We start from the raw sequence: 22,612 nt of genomic DNA, 5'->3' as shown, positions 1-22,612 counted from the left end.
TCTGGCTTTCCCCTCGCTAAATAACTCCTCATGTGTGAATGTCGATGCAAAATATTCATTTAGTTTGTTAGCTACCTCAGCAGGATCATCAACAGTTGACCCATCGATATCAAGTGGTCCAATCTGATTCATCCCCTTCCTTGTAGAGTTTACATAAGTAAAGAACTCTTTGCTGTTTTTCTTTGCATCCCTTGCCAAAGATTTCTCGTAATCTGCCTTCGCCTGCCTAACCTCCTTTGTAACTTGGTTATAGATCAACTTGAATCTATCATAGGCTTCTGTGTCATATGTTAATTTGTATGTATCCCATGCATGTTTCTTCTCTGCCATATGGCTCATCAGTTCATCTGACATCCATTTAGGCCTAAACCTTGAACAATATTTCTTGGTTGGTATGTAAAGCCTAGTAGCTTCCAAGATAAGTTCTTTGAATGCTTCCCATTTTGCATTTGCTGTTAGTAACATCATCAGTTGGTCCCACTGTATAGAATTTAAATACTGTCTCAGTCCATCGTAGTCGCCTTTACGAAAGAAATAACCCTTCCCTTTACCCCTAATGGTAGTTACCTCTTTGAGTAAATCCCACTTCAGCACACTGTGATCACTGCCACCTAGTGGTTCATTTATCTGCAGATTCTTAATGCATGAAGAATCACTGCTGATAATCAAATCAAGAGTATTCCTCCCTCTAGTTGCCTCCCGAACATGCTGATGTAGAGAACAATCAGCCAATAAATCCACAAAAGCCTTGCTAGTGTGTGAGTGACCAGCCCCCAAATTCCAGTCAATATCTGGGAAATTAAAATCTCCCATTATAAGACTCTCTGATTTACTGGCCTACTCTATTTCCCTGTACAGTTTCTTATTATACTCATCAGAGTCATTAGGCCTATAGCACACTCCTACTCTCAATTTTGATCTCCCAATGTTTATGTCACACCAAACTGAATCGACACTGCACTGTCCAGCGATGTCCACTGGCTTCACTTCCTAGGATTTTATGTATTTCTTAACTAATAGCATAACCCCTCCTCCCTTCCTATCCAGTCTATCCTTTCTGTAGACGTTGTACTACCCAAATTCCAGTTCTGCATTCCTTATATCTGTGTGACACCACGTCTCTGATATCCCAACAATATCTGCCTTTGATGTTTTGAGCAATACCTCAAATTCATCAAATTTATTTACTAAACTCCTAGCATTGGTGTACACGCTACTATACATGCACCTATTTCTATTCTTAGCTACCCTAACACAACCCATGTGTTTACTTGTACCGCAATGACTCCCATCAGTCTCTGAAATATCCTGCATCTTGTTTTTCAGGCTTTTACTCATTCCAATAGAGGCCGACCGGGCTAGCCGAGTGGGTAAAGTACCTGCCCGGCAACCCAAAGGTCGCGGGTTCGATTCCCGCCTTGGGCTTGGATCAAAGTACTGCAAAAACCTTGGGAGCTGCAATATGGTCACAGAAGCCGATGCGCCAACAACTACCAAATCAAAAAAAAAAAAAATCATTCCAATAGAAGCAGTGTAAGAATCTCTTTCACCTCTGCCAGTGGCTACTGTTGATCTATTCGTCTTTGTCTCCCCCCAAACTAGCAGTTTTCTGACCCACCTAACACTGCCTCGATAGCATCAGCAAATATTCTTGACCCTTTCTATTTAAGTGTATCCCATCCCTGTAGAAGCAATCTCTCCTGTTAACAAATACAGTCCAGGCTGAAAAAATTCTACCCTTTGAGCCTTGCACAATCTTTCCAGGGCCGAATTGATCGACAAGGCTCTCATCATATACTCCCTCCTATCGTGTCTGGGCAGAATTGCAGACACTTTCAAATTCAACCCTAATTCACGGCTTTTTTTCAACAATGACCTGTACTTGTTAAGCAATTCTGCCGGTCTCCTACTCTTGATATCATTAGTGCCAACGTGTACAACTATATCACCTTTTGTGCCCTTAAAAGATGATATCTGCTCTACAACGTCATCAACCTTTGCCCCTGGCAGACATACCCTGGTCCTGTTCCACCTATCCTTTTTACAAAGCATGTTTCCCCTTTCCCTGACAATAGAGTCACCAACAACTACTAGTTCCTTTGGGACCAGCGAATTCTGCCTTGGGGTTGCCGCTGTGTTGCGCGATGACCAAGTGCAAGCTCTGTCGTTGAAGTGGGCAGCTGAGAGCTTGATGGGCCCCTCAATTTAGTTCCTTCGAGGGCATCCACCCTGTCCTTCAAGCTCTCATATAGGCCCATAAGAACGCTGAGTTGTTGCCTGATTTCGATACACTCCTTGCATCGCGCACACACAAAGACATCCCCCATGGCAATATCATGTCCCGTTCCTGAATGCTCCACAAACATCATGCAAGCTGTGCATTTTAGAAGGCTGTGATTCAGAAGGCAACTGCCCCCCCCTCCTCAGTTCTCCTCTGAGCCACAGCACTTCCATTAGCTTGAGCCTTTTGTTTTGCTGCTCTGGTCTGAGTCATGATTTCTTTTAATTTAAATAAAATTTCAATTTCAGTTTATAACCCTAACTTATCTCCCAACACAGTTATAGCGGAATATATATATTTTTAGTGTCAAGTATTAATTATCTCAGAGTTCCCTTTATATAACTTCCGTATCAGTTATGTATTAATTAATTATGTTACGTCTGTAATCTAAGTCGGTATATGTATTTAGTTAAAAGTACAATTTAAATGCCAACGAAGTTCAACAATTTAATAGATTTTACCGATCACTGAAAATATTATAACCTATACTATACTAACGCTATCTAGGTTCGATATATAACGATCGTATGACAAAGACAAGGGCGGGAAATTACGAACGGTAAATCTATGGACACTTAAGTATTAATTAACTTTCAAATCTCGCTTGGTGGCCAATGAACGGGACCGCCGCGGTAAGCCATCGTTTAAGGAAAGGTCGATTTAGATATTGTATCACCAGACGAGAATTGATGAGAATTTGTATTTCGACTTATTGGTTGAAAAGTGAGTTCATTAGTTGATGTACTTATTCGGAGTGGTTTGGAAGAAAGAATGTGGAATTACAGATTCTAATTCAGAATAACAGTGTGCATTGGAAATATCCGTAGAAAAGGCATGCAGCAGAAACTGAACGTCTGTGTGATAGGGAATGGAGCAATTTTGCAAGTGATGAATGATTAATTAACCTGAATGCTATGTTTTGAATAATGTCTAAAAGTTTTGGGGACGCTATTACTACATATATGGGAACAGCATTCTCATAAGGTGGATTTGTGATTTGTATAGAGTTAATAGCTGTTCAGATGAAAACTAATGCAAGGAAATGAAAACTTAGTTCTTTTGATGCAGAGGAAGCAATATTTGTAATATGCTTAAGCTAAGAAAATTATAAATGTGTGAAGATATAACAGGAGCAGTATTTATTTATTTATTTTTATTTTTATTTTTTTTTTTTTGCCAAGAAATAAGGCAGGACTGAGAATTACAGATTCTAAAGAAGGACGAACGAACGAACGAACGGACGGAATTAAGTGTGTTTCTCCTTTTGTAGAATTACCTGCTGTGCTCAACTTTCTCCTTGATTGTAGCACCATGATTATAATGCTGTCTATATTGCGTGGAAAAGGCCCGAGTTCGTGTTGTCTCCAAAGGAGGAACCTTTATGGGCTTTTCTCCCACCCTGGTTGAGTCGGTTTCGGGAGAGAGCTGCATGATATACGGAACCCATTTGGCTATAATTTCCTCGGTGCAAATTCGAAACTTTATATAGTACAGAAACGGCAATTAAGCGGATTGGTTGCTATGATCGCTGTATGCTATTAGCCCATTATCCTTCTGATGTGAAGTGGGGAAGTGAATTTTCTGGCGGAGACATTGATATGGTCACTATTTAAGAAATTTTTTTATCATATGCTTAAAATCATCTTGAATATATACTTCTACAGCCATAATACACAATGGCGCAATATGGTCCGTGTCTCTGATGTGCCTAACGCTCAACAACTATAATCTGATTAAGTTTCAGGCCACGGTCAGATTAGGAAAATCATGACATCGAATTGATTTTAATCTGAAGTTTTAGTTAGTACTGGGCAGGTAGGCATCCTGATTTTATATACAATCTTATGGGATGAGAATATGAGAAGGGAGTGACCTCCTGTGGCAAACTTAGGCCTGTGAGGGATTAAAGTTCATCAGTTGATTGGTGAGAATTGGAAGAACCTGCAGTGGGAAATTATCAAATTTATTAGTCGAAAGATGATCAGATCAAACATTTTGAAAGTAGAGTTAGTATTTGCACCTATTGACAAAATATCTTAAGAGATGATAGTTGCTGACTAATTAGTAACCGTGTGCATCGAAGTCGTCATCAAAATGGATGATAAAGTCGCAGATAGGACGACTGTAGATGTGACCGACGACACAGTCCTTGTTTAGGAGGAGGATTACCTGTCGCTGATGAAGAGTTGTAAGGTCCGTTGCATACTGTGTAAGAGGTTGTAAGAAGCATCCGGGAGCTAGGTGGATAGGAACTGTATGAGGTGAGTCATTTACCATGGAAAGATATAACAGGGTAGGTTGAAGTAGTTACATTTGATTGATTAATGGTGGTGCAGGAGTACAAATTTTAGTAAGAGCTTGTTCAGTGTGGAGCTTGTTCAGTTGGGAGAAGTGATTTTTTTTTTTTTTTTTTTTTTTTTCCCCTCGCAAAAAGCAGGGCGCCTTCCCGTAATCCAGGCAAGGAGAATTCCTGCTTGCTGTTTCCCAAACATTTATTCTTGTGCCAGGATTCCGCGAACTGTACGATCGGTCTTGAGTTATACGAGTTAATTTGTTATTTCTATTGTTCCTGTGTGCACCTCCGTTTCCTCTTCCCTTCAAAGAAATTTCTTCAATTACTATCTTACCCAGTAAGCTGCCATAAAATTTTGGTTGAAAACACTTTCAATAAAAGAAAATAATTAAAATAATTAATTACATTGCGAGATTTTTTTTTTTTTTAATATAGATATATCGAGTATATCTACTTATTTTAAATGCATCAAATTATGAAACATTAAATAAGTGCTAGTTTTTAATGAAACATTTCTTAAAACACTTGCCTTTAGATATTATTAAAGTGTCGTCCCTTCTGTCAAGAGGAGGGAGTACCACAAGGATCAGTATTAAGTGTCACGCCATCAAAGTAAGTTCCATCACCGAACAACTTCCTCCAAATGTAAAGAGTGCCCTCTATGTTGATGACTTTAGCATATTTTGTCAGTCATGCAACATGAGGGTTATAGAAAGACAACTGCAAAAAGCCATTGATCGCCTAAATTCCTGGGCTCTATCTAATGGATTCAGGTTCTCGCCTCAGAAAACCGTTTGTGTACACTTTTGTCGTAAGCGTAATCTTCATCCTGAACCTGAATTAAGGCTCGGACAAAACGCTATTCCAGTAGCAGCGGACACAAAATTCTTGGGACTCGTATTTGATAAAAAGCTGACCTTTCTGGATCACATCCGTCAACTCCGCACAAAGTGCACAAGAGGCCTGAATATTCTGCGCTCTCTCTCTCCTCTACATCATGGGGTGCGGGTCGATGCACCCTACTACGCATTTACCTTGCGCTTGTACGATCCAGATTAGATTACGGGTCCCTGGTATACAATTCGGCCAGAGATAGTGTACTTCGATGGCTGGATCCTGTCCATTACTAGGCTCTCCGTATCGCTATTGGAGCATATCGAACATATCCTGTCCAGAGCTTATACGTCGAAGAAAACGAACCGCCGTTATCGCTTCGACGTAAGCAGTTGTCTCTAAAGTACGCTTTAAAACTGAAATCCCTGCCAGACCATCCTACTTGGCCATTCGTTTTTGAGCCATGATGGGAAAATTTGTACAACACCCTTAAGACTGCCAATCGTCCTTTTGGTATTCGTCTCCAAGAGCTACTCAAAGAACTTAAGATCAAGGTAGCCAAAGCAACCCCTTCCACCCTGGCATGCTCATGTTCCAGCATGTGACTTGTCCCTTAGAAATTGGAAAGTCGGACACTCCATCTGTCTACCTGCAGCTTTATTCAGCACACCGAGCTGAACATTCTGACTTCGCGCCAGTTTACACAGACGGCTCGAAGTCGGAATCTGCTCCGATGTAGTGGTGTCTTTACAGACACCACTACATCGGAGCAGATTCTCTCTGAATGCAGCATATTTACTGCAGAGCTGCACGCTATACAGTTAACCTTGGATCACATTAGTGAATGCCAATACCAACGGTTCATTTTATATTCCGACTCTCTCAGCGTGTTACAGGCTTTAATAACTGTGAGATATAATTCTCATCCAGTTCTGTCTTGCATTCAGCAGAAGATTCACTTTCTCCATGAACGTGAATATGATATCCGCTTCTGCTGGATTCCCAGCCACATTGGGATTAGGGGAAATGACACCGCAGCCAAATCAGCAATTGCCGATAATAATCGCTGCTTGTCAGTCCCCTATACAGACTACAGGCAAATAATACACCAAAAGATATACTCCCAATGGCAGGATTCGTGGAATAGACAGACTACGAATAAATTATATCGTATAAAGCCTGTAATTGAACCGTGGCAGTCTAGTCTGCGCAGGAATCGTAAGGAGGAAGTTGTTCTTACCCGGACCCGCATAGGACATAGTCATTTGACACATTCGTATTTGCTGAGGGCTGACGATCCTCCTATGTGTGAGTCCTGCGACACAATTTTGTCAATCAGACATATTTTAATTGACTGTCCAGATTTTAGCAATATCCGTTTTACCGCTTTTAATCATCTGACTGAGCCGTATACACCAGTCAGATTTTATCCGACAATGACAATGTGTCTGCTGTTTTTAGCTATTTTAAATCAATAAAGGTTTGTATTTAAAATTTACATGATTTATCTTTATTGATTTATCTTTTATACATTTTACACCTTTCCCCTGTTATTTTATATCTTGACATGTAAAGTGTATTGATGTCTAACGGCAGCAGGGGTTTGCCCCATCTCCGCGTTGCTTTCATTGTAGGTGTACCAGTTCACTGGGAAGGTCAGAGATTTAAAAGTGTATGGATTTTGTATAAGTGTAATGTTATGTATCGTTGTTCATCTGGCCATTTAACCGCTGGACCCCTACTGAGGCCCAACGTTGCCCACACTTGGCCCCGTGGAGGCAGACCAGGTACTCAGTAGTATGGAGCTTTACTCTGGCAGGCTCTGCCACTTAGTTTCCTGAGATTTCAGTGGCTAGGGCCTATGTAAAAAAAAAAAAAAAAAAAAAAAAATTGTAATGCAACACTAGGCGATTTTCAGGGTAAGACGCTAAGAGATTATTAGAGGCCAAAAGGGCATGCGTGACTTGATTTGAACAATTAAAATTTTGGTAGTGTGGGGCATACGCTATGATATTTAGTCATTTAGTCAGAGTGGGGAGGAGACTGAAGGCTGGGGGGAAAGTCAGAAATATGGGGTCAATAGGGAAGACGGCCCCAGAGAAGGTCAGTGGGGCATGCCCATGCCCCACCAGGAGGAAAAGGGGGTGGGCGAGGGGGAGAGAAAAACAGCAGAGCCGTCCCCCACCCAGGAATTGGAGTAAAAGCCCTGTGCAAGTGAGCGCAGGTGTAGGATCGCCTTGTGGCGTCGGCAGCAAAGCTGCGTGTAGTCCCAGTAGTTGAAGTGTCCAAGCCGTGAAAGTTCGTCATTCCTTTGACAGTCCCGACCTGTCTAGTAGTAGTACTGTATATCCATTTTTGTGCAGGCGATGCATGAGCGGGTATCCTCACACTCGTCATTCATATTTCCGCGTCTCTATCAGATAGGTTGTTGTGCTAAGAGTCCGCGAGGTCCCTCCTTATTGAAGTTTCTTTTATTCAGAAGTTGTGTTTTGCACTGGAGGGGTAAGCAGCTCTTGCACAAGTTTCTCCTTATTATTGTAGTTCCCTGTGAACAGCAATTCGTGTTTTGCGCCGGGTGAACAACTCCTGCGCGAATTTGGCTAGTGCCTTGTACTCTTCGCATGAATCTAGTAGGTGCGACTCGAGATGTCTTGGGAAATATGTGGTTGCTGTCATAAGTCTGCAGCGTAGGTCTTCATAGTTGGTACATTCATACATTATGTGTGTCCAGGTTTCTGGCTCCCCACAAGAGTAACGTGGGTCCTGTAGGATTCTGAAAGATGCTAATTTCGCGTTGAACGCTCCGTGGCCTGTCAACAAATAGGTTGTGAAGAGACCGGGTTGAAACCAGGGTGGGGGCTTGGGGTACACCCTGTCTATGGTGGGCAGAAATTTCTTTGTAATTTCGCCTTTGGTTGTGGCAGTCCATCGATCCTGCCATACCTGCTGTAAGTGCCTTTGTAGTCTGATTTTTTCTTCTTTCTGATTCGCAGCTGTGTTTACTGTAAAGCCAAGGAAGGTGCAGGGTTGTCCTTTTGCAATGCTGTGAGTGATGCCGCAGCGAATAGCCTCTAAGTCCAGAGGAAGGGCCCCCGTTAATACCTGTAGGGCGGGAGTGCTGGTGGTACAACAGGCACGGGTGATTGTTAGCAGTACTGTCCGTTGAGTGGCGTCCAGTGTCCGTCGATTTACGGCGGTTACGGCTTTTTGAAACCAGGCTGGAGAGGCGTAGGTTATTGCTGGTAGGAAGGTTGTCTTATAATACAGTGACAGGGTGCGTTTGTTGAGCCCCCAATCTCGTCTTGTGATTCTGGCCACAAGTGCAGAGTATTTCTGAATCTTTGCTCTGATGTATGTCAGATGGTGCTGGAATGACAGTTTAGAGTCAAGTATAAGGCCGAGGTGTTTTAGTTGGTCCACTAGTTTGATAGTCTTATTTTCCACTTTGATTTGTGGTGGCCTGCGTAGGTCTAGTGTTCCTTTGAGCAAAATCGAGTAAGTTTTGGTTTGTGATATCTTCAGTAGATGAGTCTGTGTCCACTCCTGAAGTATCCTCAGGGCGTGGTTCGCCTTGTACTCCAGTTGGGCCCTGGTGTCTGCAGCGACCGTCAAGATTAAGTCATCCGCGAAGGTATCTTGACGTGGTGACCTAAGTAATTAGGTCAGTGAAAGCTTAAGTTTTTATATATCACCTGGTTTTGGCGCATTATAGCCTTAGTTGCTAATGCGCCAATAAAATCCAAACCAAACCAAACCAATCTAGTGTTCGCGGCGTACCGGTTCCGCTGGAAAATGCCGACTGGCCATTGGAAACAGACGCTGTTCATCTAATGGAGTTGAATGTCGGGAACCAGCTTGGAAAATCGGTGCAAACTGCGTAGGGGAAGACTATTCAAAAAAATTTTAGTTTTGTCGGAATTAAACATAAATGCAAAAAGTAATTTAAAATTGCAACGTTTCAATACATTCTTTACTCTCTTTGCGAAAACTAAAATGACATCATCATAAATAGAGCCTTTTTCCAGTGTTATATTTAGTCTGTACAACTGACGAAGGAAAGCTTATCGATTTTGCATAATTTTTAATAATTTCAACTTTTAGGACAACCTTTGCTGACATGATTGCTATGATTGTGATTATTTTTTTACGATCTTAACACAAACAAGCATTATGTGCCCCTAGTTTAATAATGTTAATATAGAGAATTCTGCTTTTTATATTTGAAATATAAAAATTTCGTTACAGCGAAAAGTTTCATATTTGCAAAAACCGCACCAATAAGGTATATACAGTAGAACCTGGATAAGAAATTCCCGAATGAGAAATTTTCCCCTGTACTAAGTTTGGTTTCCCAATTTGAACTCTGTATATTGTAATGTATTATTTTCTCGGCGAATAGTACCACGTAGGGCGGGGGGAAGTAATAAATAACATTAAGGCTTCTCCAATGGCGAAGCGTTGCTTATTGGAGGTAGTGCAATATCAGGGCAACTCGTTGTGAAGGCATTCACAATATGATATATAAAAAACGATGCCATTTCACCTGCTTCGGTGATTTACTACGAACTAAAATGATACTACGCACTAACTTGTTTGATTAGTGAATTTTCCGTGGTCAGAGACTTTCAGCGCTAAAACCTTTTTAGTATAAACATTTTGATATGATCGAACCGGCATATTGCAATTGTTTTCATTGATATCCATAATTGGATACGTCGACCACATTAAGCTCTGATGGTTGTGAACAGTTCTGAATTTCTTAGTGGATTGTTCCTCTGTCTTCTTGTAATTGTGTCCTTTTAAGGTATGCTGAAACTCCAAGAGCTCATTTCTCCAACTTGGTAATGAGTTTAATGAGCAGAATGTTAAGCAATCAGAAATCCTCAGTTTAAAAATATTTCCCATAGGCAGAGAAAATAGTTATAAATTCTGAAATAGTACTTAAAAATGATCTTTAACTCAGGTATTTTCAGACATGACCTCGTAAGAAATTCTAAATCTCCACTCCCTTGGAAAACTTCTTATCCGGTTCTACTGTATATATTTTTTGAATTTTCGTAGATGTTTTTGCAAATACGCATCTCGTTTAATTTTAATTGTTATTGAGACCGTTTGGCACCTGTTTTGTTGTGTATTATTCCTTGGGATTTTGGAATCAAGTTTATGAGGGAGAATTGATTATCTGAAACGTGAAAAATAATTAGTAAAATTTGACCCGTCTCTCTCTCTCTACTTTTTGTGGGTAGTAGATATGCTTGTTGCTGCTAAAACTAGGAAAGGCGTAACTTAAAAGTAAATTCGACAGAATTTCATCTATGGAAAACCTTGAGAGGAATTTTAATAACAGGGTTGTAGTTGGATCGGGACAACACTCAACCGGTATAAAATTACTGTTATTTTATTTACTGTTAATTTAATTCAAATATACTGTAGTCTAAGTTTTTTTTTTTTAAACTTCGAAAATAATTGAAGAACAAGCTTTGCGAACTTGATACTCGACCTCCTTTTTCTGTTCCATCGCGGTCGTCGTAAGACTGCCATCGTAATTTTGGTAAATGTCTGCACGTTCTCTTTAACACTGTTTGTCTCGCCCGTACATTAAAAGCTTAATGTACGTGCGCTCGTACCACATCCACTTAGTCCGAAGCAGCCCAGTTTGATGTCACTAATTTTGGCGACACGAAACCGAGGAAACTCGGAAACTAACTACCGGTAATACCAGTACCACCAGCATCTTGTAAGGCGTCTCTGTTGCTACTCTCGCTTGCTATCCTCGGGTTAGTCATTTGGGAATTACGTCAAATGCGCGAGGGAGGCAGGCAAATTGCCAATGTTCTCAGGTACGGGCACGTTTAGCGGCACATATTGTTTAGCTCATTATTCAGTGCAATTTCGATGCCAGGGTCGTACAAGGGTTATTTTAAAATCAGTGTAAACATTCAGATGTATTTCTGTAAAGTGATTCTTGGCATCTTTTGCTCTCCCTTGACCAAAATGGTGTGTGTGTGTGTGCGCGCGCGGGGGGGGGGGAATCCGGGTTCTTATATAAACTGAGTAATAATAAAATAATACAGCATACCAAGGCATAAAAATCATTCAGATTGTTGTGATTTAAACACTGTCGTTTAGGAACGAGTTATTTATTTATTAGTTCAATGAAGTTAGTATCTAATGACAGCCTTAGTAGTAGGCAAATTTGTATGAAAAGAATGCGCATTGTTATAACAATTGTCCTGGAGCTAATCTCGGTAAAAGTCCAGATATTGGATACTAGTCCGTAAAGCAGACTCTCGATTTACCGGGATCGGATTAACCGTGACAGTTCAAGACCCCAAATAAAAAAAAAAATCAACCAGAAATCATAAAATTCAAGTAATGACTAGAATGGGCATAAGCAGCTGTTTTGCAAGTGGTAAATAAGCGACAAGAAGCAGCGTTTTTTTTTTTTTTTTTTTTTTTTCTTCTGTTTATACTCCGGCACGACAACCAAGTCCGTAGAGTTTTTACAATAAATCGTCAATACAAATATTTATCGTATTTAGTAGTCACGGGCTTGAACCCCGGCCCAGTCAAAGAACGCGTGCTGTGCACTCTCGCTCCTGACCACTCGGCTACGTCAGGTCTTATAAGTCGTCAGTGGGAGATTAGTGTACCTATTATCTTGCAACCCCCACTGTCTTCACACCCGCCACTCAAATAAAAAAAAAGGGAGCAAATGTTTAGTTTGTTTTAGTGCGTCGTCTATTGTGTTCCGTTGCACCGCAAACAGACAAATTCTGTTTTGTTATTTATGTCAGGGATGTCGGAATTTTTTTTTTGTAAATATTTTTTATTTTATTTATTTATTTATTTATTTTTTGTTTAGAAATCGCGAAAATGATGGGTGAACGCAAAAGAGTTGCGCTTTCAGTTAAACAAAAACTTGAAATTTTTCAAAGTTTGAAAACGGTGCATCCGCTAAATCTTTAATGAACCATTATAACGTTGGTTGACCAAACCATACGTGACATCGTAAGAAATAAAGGGAAGCTATTAGATTTAATATCGACATCGTATTGGACACGTGAGTAGTACATGTTAAGTTTTTTATCTATCGCCATATTTTTTACGTAGGTTGCTGAACATTTTTCGATACAGTTAGTCCCCGACTTAAGCAACTTCGGACTTACGTACATTTTTTTTTCACCAATTTTTTATTTTTTTTTTATTATTGTAAAATTTAAAACAAAAAATAATAAGTAATCAATAACGACGATCACGGCACGCACAAATTGCACAAGTGACATACAGAGTAACGAGCAAAATAATAGGAAAGAAGAGAAGATTCTTACATTTTATTTATGGTTTTTTTTTTTTTTTATATGACTGACGATTTCAGTGAAGGGGACACACACTTTACCATAATAACGTAAAAACCAATAGAATTCCATCTATCGGTATCATCGCAAATGCAATAAGATTGAGTTTACTACCCGTTTATATGCCGACCGGGCTAGCCGGGTGGGTAAAGTGCCTGCCTGGCAACCCAAAGGTCGCTGGTTCGGATCAAAGTACTGCAAAAACCTTGGGAGGTGCATTATGACCACAGAAGCCGATGCGCCAACAACTACCAAAAAAAAAAAAAAAAAAAAAAACTACACCCGTTTATAATAGACTGCGCTAACAGAAAAGCCCAATAAAACGGAAAGTGTAAATTGTTTTTTGTTGACCTTCAGAAATGTGCGCTCGCGCATGGTGATAATAGTGAGTTTTTGCCTTAACCCTGTGAAGTTGACCTGGAACGTATCTCTTACGTATGTCGGGGACTTTTGTATTTTTGGATTAACCGTGAAATCGATTATCTGGGATTTGTTTTTTACCATCTATCCCGGAAAATCGAGAGTACTGTATTTCGAGCGCCTCCGTAGCCAGGTGGGAAGGAGCAGCAGTGCGTAGCACACGCTTCTTGATTAGACCGGGGTTCGAGCCCTTCACCACCAAATACGGAAGATGCGGAAAGGTCAGGGAATGACCACCGCACCGGAGCAATATGGCCTTAGTTCCTAATGCTCCTAAAAACCAAATAACAACAACAACAACTGTATTTCGAAAAACGGACAGGAACAAAGCAGTGATTTGCAGATGCCACTCGCTGCTTTCACTGTCCTCCTAGGTTGATATGCCTAATGTGTTTCCCCCCCCCCCACTTGCCGTGGGATGAGAGTATAAATACCCAAATAATGGATTTAGCCCTTAAATTTGAATTAATTGCACCACTCTGCATGGTTTTCAATGTTTGTGAACTAATAGCTGTTTTTAATTTCAATTTTTTACGCTGATTTCATGTTTTTATTTATTTTTTTTTTTTGTATAAGGTACCATTTTTTTTTCACATTGGGTGAGTATGGGGTTGGCACACTCAGGGTCCTCAGCTGGATATCATCATTCTTCTCTTTCTTGGTTATTCCCTTCTATCTTGTACTTGTTAACAGGAGAGATTGCTTCTACAGGGATGGGATACACTTAAATAGAAAGGGTGCAAGAATATTTGCTGATGCTATCGAGGCAGTGTTAGGTGGGTCGGAAAACTGCTAGCTTGGGGGGAGACAAAGACCAATAGATTGACAGTAGCCACTGGCAGAGGTGAAAGAGATTCTTGCACTGCTTCTATTAGAATGAGCAGAAGCCTGAAAAACAAGATGCATGGTATTTCAGAGACTGCTGGGAGCCATTGCGGTACAAATAAACACATGGGTTGTGTTAGGGTAGCTAAGAATAGAAACAGGTGCAGGTATACTTGCGTGTACACCAATGCTAGGAGTTTTGTAAATAAATTTGATGAATTTGAGGTATTGCTCAAAACATCAAAGGCAGATATTGTTGGGATATCAGAGATGTGGTGTCACACAGATATAAGGGATGCAGAACTGCAATTTGGGGAGTACAACGTCTACAGAAAGGATAGACAGGATAGGAAGGGGGGAGGGGTTATGCTATTAGTTAAGAAACACATAAAAACCAAGGAAGTGAAGCCAGTCGACATCGCTGGACAGTGCAGTGTTGAGTCAGTTTGGTGTGACATAAGCATTGGGAGATCAAAATTGAGAGTAGGAGTGTGCTATAGGCCTAATGACTCTGATGAGTATAATAAGGAACTGTACAGGGAAATAGAGTGGGCTAGTAAATCAGAGAGTCTTATAATGGGAGATTTTAATTTCCCAGATATTGACTGGAATTTGGGGGCTGGTTACTCACACACTAGCAGGGCTTTTGTGGATTTATTGGATGATTGTTTTCTACATCAGCATGTTGAGGAGGCAACTAGAGGGAGTAATACGCTTGATTTGATTATCAGCAGTGATTCTTCATGCATTAAGAATCTGCAGATAAATGAACCACTAGGTGGCAGTGATCACAGTGTGCTGAAGTGGGATTTACTCAAAGAGGTAACTACCATTAGGGGTAAAGGGAAGGGTTATTGCTTCCGTAAAGGCAACTACGATGGACTGAGACAGTATTTAAATTCTATACAGTGGGACCAACTGATGATGTTACCAACAGCAAATTCAAAATGGGAAGCATTCAAAGAACGTATCTTGGAAGCTACTAGGTTTTACATACCAACTAAGAAATATTGTTCAAGGTTTAGGCCAAAATGGATGTCAGATGAACTAATGAGGCATATGGCAGAGAAGAAAAATGCATGGGATACTTACAAATTAACATATGACACAGAAGCCTATGATAGATACAAGTTGATATGCAACCAAGTTACAAAGGAGGTTAGGCAGGCGAAGGCAGATTACGAGAAATCCTTGGCAAGGGATGCAAAGAAAAACAGCAAAGAGTTCTTTACTTATGTAAACTCTAGAAGGAAGGGGATGAATCAGATTGGTCCACTTGATATTGATGGGTCAACTGTTGATGATCCTGCTCAGGTAGCTAACAAACTAAATGAATATTTTGCATCGACATTCACACATGAGGAGTTATTCAGCAAGGGGAATGCCAGAGGTGTATTCAACTCTAGCAGTAAGCTACAGAATCTTGAAATAACTGGGAGTAAAGTGGAGGAGAAACTGTTGAAGATAAACACAAGAAAGGCACCCGGGGTGGATGGGATCTATCCAGTTATATTAAAGGAGGCAGCAAAGGAAGGAAGCAAACCCTTAGCCATAATTATGAGAGCTTCCTTGGACTCAGGGGAGGTACCCATAGACTGGAAATGTGCAAATGTGACCCCAATTCACAAAGGAGGATCAAAGGCTGACACAAGTAACTATAGACCTGTGAGCTTAACTTCTGTTCCAGGAAAATTAATGGAGGCACTGGTTAAAGAAGCACTGCAGGATCATTTAGACAAGACTTCAGTTATAGCTCAGACACAGCATGGTTTTGTTAAGGGGAAGTCTTGACTGACCAACTTGATTGGATACTATGATGCAGTCACAAAAGAACTGGATGCAGGGAATAACTTTGATATTATATACTTGGATCTTAGAAAGGCTTTTGATACTGTTGCACATGGAAGACTGCTACACAAATTGGAGCAGTGTGACATTGGAGGCAAATTGCTGCTATGGATAAAGGGGTGGTTGAGGGGGAGAAGACAGAGAGTGGTAATCAATGGACACTGCTCATCGTGGACTGATGTTATTAGTGGAGTCCCTCAGGGCTCAGTGTTGGGTCCATTGTTGTTTTCTGTATTTATAAATGATATTGATGATGGTATATCAAGCTTAATGTCCAAGTTTGCAGATGATACAAAGGTTGGCAGGGTTGTCAAGGACACTACTGACACTATGCTGCTGCAACAGGATCTGGAAAGGTTGAGCAGATGGACTGAGAGGTGGCAAATGAAGTTTAACATTGACAAATGTAAAGTACTACACATGGGAAACAGCAACCCCAGAGCAACGTATCAACTCTGTGGTACTACACTGACAGTGGTAGAGAATGAAAGGGACCTGGGGGGGGGGGGGGTGGTTGTGCAGGCAGATATGAAGTTCTCTGAGCAGTGCAGAAGGGCTGCAAGAGTAGCTCATGGAGTATTGTCAATGATATACAGGAATTTTTCCAGCAGGGATAAGGAGGTGATTATTCCATTGTACAAGGCAATGGTCAGGCCACACCTAGAGTACTGTATAACAGGTCTGGAAGCCTCATTTCAAGAAGGATGTAGAGCTGCTGGAACGAGTACAGAGAAGGGCATCAAGACTAGTGAATGGAACAAAGGGGTGCTCTTACGAAGAAAGGCTTAAGTTTTGCAAATTACAGTGTCTGGAGACTAGGCACCAGCGAGGTGATCTGATAGAGGTGTATAAAGCCTTGAATGGTTTAAGCATGCTCAATGCTGATGGGATTCTTCCTCTAGCTCAGAAAAATCACCTGAGAGGGCATAAATTCAAATTGAGGAAAGACAGATGTAGGATAGACGTGCGGAAATTTGCCTTTAGCCAGCGGGTGGTTGGTTGGTTGGTGGAACAGACTGCCATCCCTTGTGGTGGAGGTTGATAGCCTAAATAAGTTTAAGGCTCAGCTGGACAGGTATTTTGAACGAACAGAGGGGTGAAGTGGAAGTGGGTTTTTTTTTTTTTTTTTTGGCTGATGCTGCATAAGCTTGCTTTCTTGCATCAAATGCCTCTACTAATGCTAATCTCTTTCTTTCAGGGTAATTCAGAATTTTTTTTTTATTTGGCTAGTGCAGCATAAGCCTCAGGCTTCCTTGCACCATATGGCTAATAATAATAATAATAAAATCATTGAAGTGGATGTCATGAGTTGTATTATTGAATGTATTAAGTTAGAAGAAAATGCTGAGAATTTTTAAACTAAAATATTCACATGTTGGCAACACACTGCCATGAGTCATATCTTAACAGCTCCATGCAGCAGTGTTTATCAGTGGAGCTGATAATCAGTTTATTTTTGAGGTTATCAGGTTAAACTTGTGCTGAAAAGTGAGTAAAATGTCTTCACACAATAGTTTGAACAATCCAAACTTATTTTGTTATATTTGTGGAAGTTATGTAGTCCTCTAGCAAAGAAAAGATATTACTGAATTTGTAAAAAATATATATTGTGCTTATTTTGGAGTGAACCCCAGTGACCAAGATAAACAATGGCTTCACATAAAGTTTGCCAAACCTGTGTTGAGTTTGTGGAAAAATGGTAAAAAGAAGGCTATGCCATTTGCGATTTCTGTGATTTGGCTTGAGCCTACAAACCACTGCGATGACTGTTACTTTTGCTTAGTTATTGTAGAGGGATACAATGCAAATAGTAAGAAGGGCATTGTGTATTTTAATATTCCATTTGGTGTGGCCAAAGAAGTGCAGTTTGTTGCCTGGATCAAAGAACATAGTTCATAAACCACTTGTAGACCACAAAACTGCCTTCCTTGCACACCACACTGGGTTTGATGAAACAGTTTGTGAAAGCTTTACCCCAGGAAGGTTCCTGCTTCAACTACCTTTGTACTAAATTCCCATAAATCACCCAAGAGAAGCTAAAACAAGGTATTTTTTGTTGGGACTGAGATTTTGAGGGAACTATGAATAAAAAAAGAAAACGGGCATGGATTAGCTTTGTCTGTTATTGAGAACTTCGTAGGAAATAACAAGGATCCACACTACGAGAATATAGTTGAAAATATCTTCGCAAACTTCAAGAAGCTGGGCTGCAATACAAATATCAATGTACTTATTTACTCTCCCACATCGACTACTTTCCAGAAAATATAGGAATTTTTAGTTAAGAACACAGTGAGAGGTTTCACCATCACATTAAAGACATGGAGATGAGGTACCAGGGGAGGTGAAAAAAACGAAAATTTGATCCATCATAGATAGATCAGTTTTTAAAACGAAAGGTGAGTGTTTAGTGGACTTTTTACCACACTGCCCTTTTTAGTAGTGTTTTCAACATGTGTTTAAATATAAGTCTGGTAAAAGTAGCATTTTGTTATAATTCTGTCAGAATTAATAAAAAATTGTGTAAAATTAAATTTTCTTTTGTGATTTTTGAAGAAACCTGATGTTGATGGAAACAAATGGAAGTAATTTTTGAAATCAGCATTAGAAAATGATCCAGAAACATCCTTTTCTGAGAAAACATCAGTGAATTTTTTTTGAAAATGCAGAGTGGTGTTATGAGAGATTAGCGCACCCATCTACTAATATTGCTAAACCATAAGATCTATGGCACAAATAATGCAATTTGCGTGCACTCTAACCAGGAAATGCTAACAACTGGAACAGCTAATATTTGGCAACTAAAGCAAGGTTTTATGAAGATATCTATTTGTCAAAAGTTTATCAATGCATACAGGTGGTAACCAAGAGGGATGGTGAAACAGTGGAAGAAAATGCAACAAAAAAAAAAATAAAATAAAATAAAATAAAGGGAAAAAGCATTTTTCAGTTGACATATCCCATGTGCTTTTATTTCAAAATTGATGATTTTTAAAAGAAATGATTTTTGAAACCAAGAGATTGTCTCCCTTTACGGATTTCAACAGTGAAATTACTCCATACCATTGGTTATCTACTTTTCATTTGAGCATATTTACCATCAGAGACCAGAGGAATTTTAAAGGTGTCTTCTGTTGCGGCTGTAGTTAGCTGATCTCAGCTTGAGGCAGTAGCCCTCCCCCCATCAGCCATTCTGGGTTTTCCAGTACGTAGTAGTGACATGTGATACAAGAAAGCAAGTGTATGAGTGTATCTCCCAACCTTCCACAATCAAACTGGAAGGTTGGGAGATATATCTGCAATATATTGCGTGGTAAAACCTCATTTTAATGGATCATGTGGGGAGCAAGGCTTGTCTGCTAAATCAGGTTGCCCATTGAACTCTAATATATATAGTTTCTAGAATGTTATGAAAGTTCTCTACTATGAAATAGAAAAATGTGAAATGTTGTAATATAGAAATCCCTCTCTAACTATGTGGGATACTACTTTCCGGAAAAGCTCTACATTTGGCAAGACTAAGGTTCTATAGAAAATAGGGAGTTATGGGAAAAACTAAATATGTCAATCATACATATGAAAAATCAAACAGCAAACTTCATTTCCATTTAGAATATAAAAGCAATGATAATATGGACAATATAAGAAAAAATAAAAAAGTAGACAAGGTGATGTGGAACAAGATGCATACATATACAGAAGGAGTCCCCTAGGATTTAGTCCCATTGTTGTTTTCTGTGTTTTGTAATGATTTTGATGAAGGCATTATCAAGCTTAATGAAGCTTTATGAAGGCATATCAAGTTTGCAGATGATACAAAGGTTGGCAGGGTAGTTAATGACAGTAATGAGGGTATGCTACTGCAACATGATCTAATTAAGCAGATGGGCTGAGAAGTGGTAATTGAAGTTTAATATTGATGAACATGAGCTATTGCACATGGGTAAGAATAATCCCAGATTAATGTACCACACTGTGTGGTGGAGAATGAAAAAGACCTGGGGGTAATTGTGCAGTCATAGTTGAAGTTTACTGAGCAGTGCAGACAGGCTGCCAGGACAGCTCATGAGATTTTGTCAATGATGTGCAGGAATTTTGCCAGCAGGGATAAGGAGGTGATTATCCTGTTATATAAAGCAATGGTTAGGCTACATCTTGAGTACTGCATACAGGACTAGAAGCCTCATTTTAGGAAGGATGTGGATCTGTTGGAATGGGTGTAGAAAAGAGCAACATAGATTCGTAAGGGGAACAAAAGGGTTCTCTTACAAGGAAAGACTTTAGGTTTGAAAATTACAGTGTTTAGAGACTAGGCACCTGCAAGGCAATCTCATTGAGTAAGCCCAATGCTGATGGACTCCTTCCTCTTACAGACTACATATATGAGGGTGGTATAAGTTCATATTGCCACTACTAATACTAAAAATGCTGATTAGCCTATACATTCATTTGGTAACACAGTATTCTTCAAAGCATTATGAAAACGAGTCCAAAATATGTATGTGAACAAATTAAATGTCAGTGAAAAGCACAAATATCTGCAGAGAAGGGACCCTTCCACATGTAACACTATACATGTTACTGATGAAAGCATTATTACAAGGGGAGACCATGTAGTAGCTCTCAAACTTTCCAGCACTTCTGTATACCATGGTCTTCTTTCAAGTGTGCTGCAAGATAAACTCAATTGAGTTCACTGACCATTACACTTCAAGTGCCTCAAATGTGGTGTCTTTTTACCCCAAGTGTAACTTGAGTAATGAAAGGTTTGAACCACTGGAATACAGCATAAACAAATCCCCTTCCTGTGTACTACCCACTAGTTGATTCCCATGATCTGGAGGGGGGGGGGATAATTATGTTATTTTGCTTAGGGACTAAATTTTGTGTATGTGTGTAAAACATTTTTGTATACAAATCATGTTTTGATAACTGCAAATTTGATACAAGTCATCTTTCCAGTAACCAAAAAGTTTTTAGTTTTAACAAAAAGGTTATAGATGTCAGGTAATAGATTTACTATTTATGTAACTTGTTTTTTTATAAAATTTATAAGAATTGAAATTTTATGTTCAGGTGTTGGAACTTTTCACTACAATGAGAGAAATGACTAAAGAAATGGTTCATGGAATTGGAGCACCTCTGAATAGGACTGCAAGCGGTTTAGCCTTGGACACCATGTTTGTCAATTCTAATCAATTTGAAGTTATGTATGTAGGAAGAATTAAGGTTTGTTGCTATGAATAATAATAATAGTAGTTGTTCTATTAACTATTGAACTTTTTTTTTTATGTTTATACTGTTATAAAACTCACTCCCCCCACACACAGGGTATACAAAATTCTTTTGGTTAAGACTTTTGAAGAAAGATAATAAATAACAGTTGAATAAGAAAGAAAATGCTTTATAATAGCAAAACTGACATGATAAAAATTAAACATTAAAATAATTAACATGTTTTTGTCATTATTTTTATATTAAAAGTACTGTTAATCAATAGTTTTGTCTGTTTGCATTAATCTACTTGTTAGTTTGCTCTATGCACTATTCAATGAAAAAATATAGTTTCATCCTTCCAACATCTACATTAAGTTGTTGTTGTTGGAAGGATGGATGGCTCTGTCCTCTTCTTATTAGGAGGGATTATTAGAGTCCTCATAGGATTTGAATCCTATGTGTTGTGTTAGAGTTAGTAAGAGCATGAACAGGCAGAGATATACCTCTGCTATATGCTAATGCTAAGAGCATAATAAATTAGTTTGAGTTTAAAGTATTGGTTAAGTAATTAAATGCTGTAATAATATATCAGTTGTTTGTTGTTGTTTGGTTTTTAGGAGCATTAGCAACTAAGGCCATATTGCTCCAGGATATGCGGTGGTCATTCCTTAACCTTTCCACATCCTCCGTATTTGGTGGTAACGGGCTCGAACCCCGGTCTAATCAAGAAGCGTGTGCTACGCACTGCTGCTCCTTCCCACCTGGCTACGGAGGCGCCAATAATATATCAAAAACATGATGTCACTCTGATATAGGGGAATCAGAATTTGAATACAGCGAGTACAATATGTACAGATACAAGGGATGAGTTATTATGTTAGTGCATATGATGCAAGAAAGAAGGGCACCTCCGTAGCCAGGTGGGCAGGAACGGCAGTGCATAGCACAAGCTTCTTGATTAGACCGGGGTTTGAGCCCATGACCACCAAATATGAAGGATGCAGAAAGGTCAGGGAATGACCACCGCATATCTCCAGAGCAATATGGCCTTAGTTGCTAATGCTCCTAAAAACCAAAAAAAAAAACAACAACAGCAAGAAAGCTTATACAGCATCAAAACTCACTCACTCACTCACTCACTCACTCCATTTCACCAATCCATTTTAATGTTGAGCCAGAGCACCAGTAAAATTTAAAAAAAAAAAAAAAAAAAGGAATTATAAGCCAAATGACTGTGATGGGTATAACAAACAGCTATACAGACCAGAATGTCTTATAATGGGGGATTTTATTTTTTCTGATATTGATTAGAACCTGGGGATAGGTTATTCTCTCGGTAGGCAGAACATTCCTGGATTTGATGGACGACTGCTTTTTATGTCAACATATTAAAGATATTACAAGAGATAGCAATATTCATTATCAGTAATTATCCATTATGTATTAAGAACCTTCAAGGAATCATTACAATACTAGTAAAGGAATATGCTACAATCACTAGATGGCAGTGATTGTAGTGTATTATTGTGAGATTTA

The 22,612-nt window shown here is 39.5% G+C and overlaps 1 protein-coding gene across 3 annotated transcripts in view; it reads left to right on the top strand.

Annotated features, from left to right (window-relative positions):
- Positions 1–22,612, top strand: part of LOC150082046 (TBC1 domain family member 1-like) — a 402,976-nt gene that overhangs the window by 145,855 nt on the left and 234,509 nt on the right. For all 3 annotated transcript variants that reach the window (XM_090379078.1, XM_090379077.1, XM_090379079.1), the window contains exon 2: positions 20,936–21,088. In XM_090379078.1, coding sequence (XP_090235204.1) covers positions 20,936–21,088 — 153 coding nt within the window. The remainder of the gene's footprint in view (positions 1–20,935; positions 21,089–22,612) is intronic.

Source organism: Mastigoproctus giganteus, chromosome 8 (assembly GCF_048544385.1).
Source record: "Mastigoproctus giganteus isolate SK-2022 chromosome 8, ASM4854438v1, whole genome shotgun sequence".
Classification (NCBI taxonomy): domain Eukaryota; kingdom Metazoa; phylum Arthropoda; class Arachnida; order Uropygi; family Thelyphonidae; genus Mastigoproctus; species Mastigoproctus giganteus.
The sequence above is the reverse complement of the archived record's forward strand: the minus strand, read 5'-3'. Positions and strand labels throughout refer to the sequence as shown.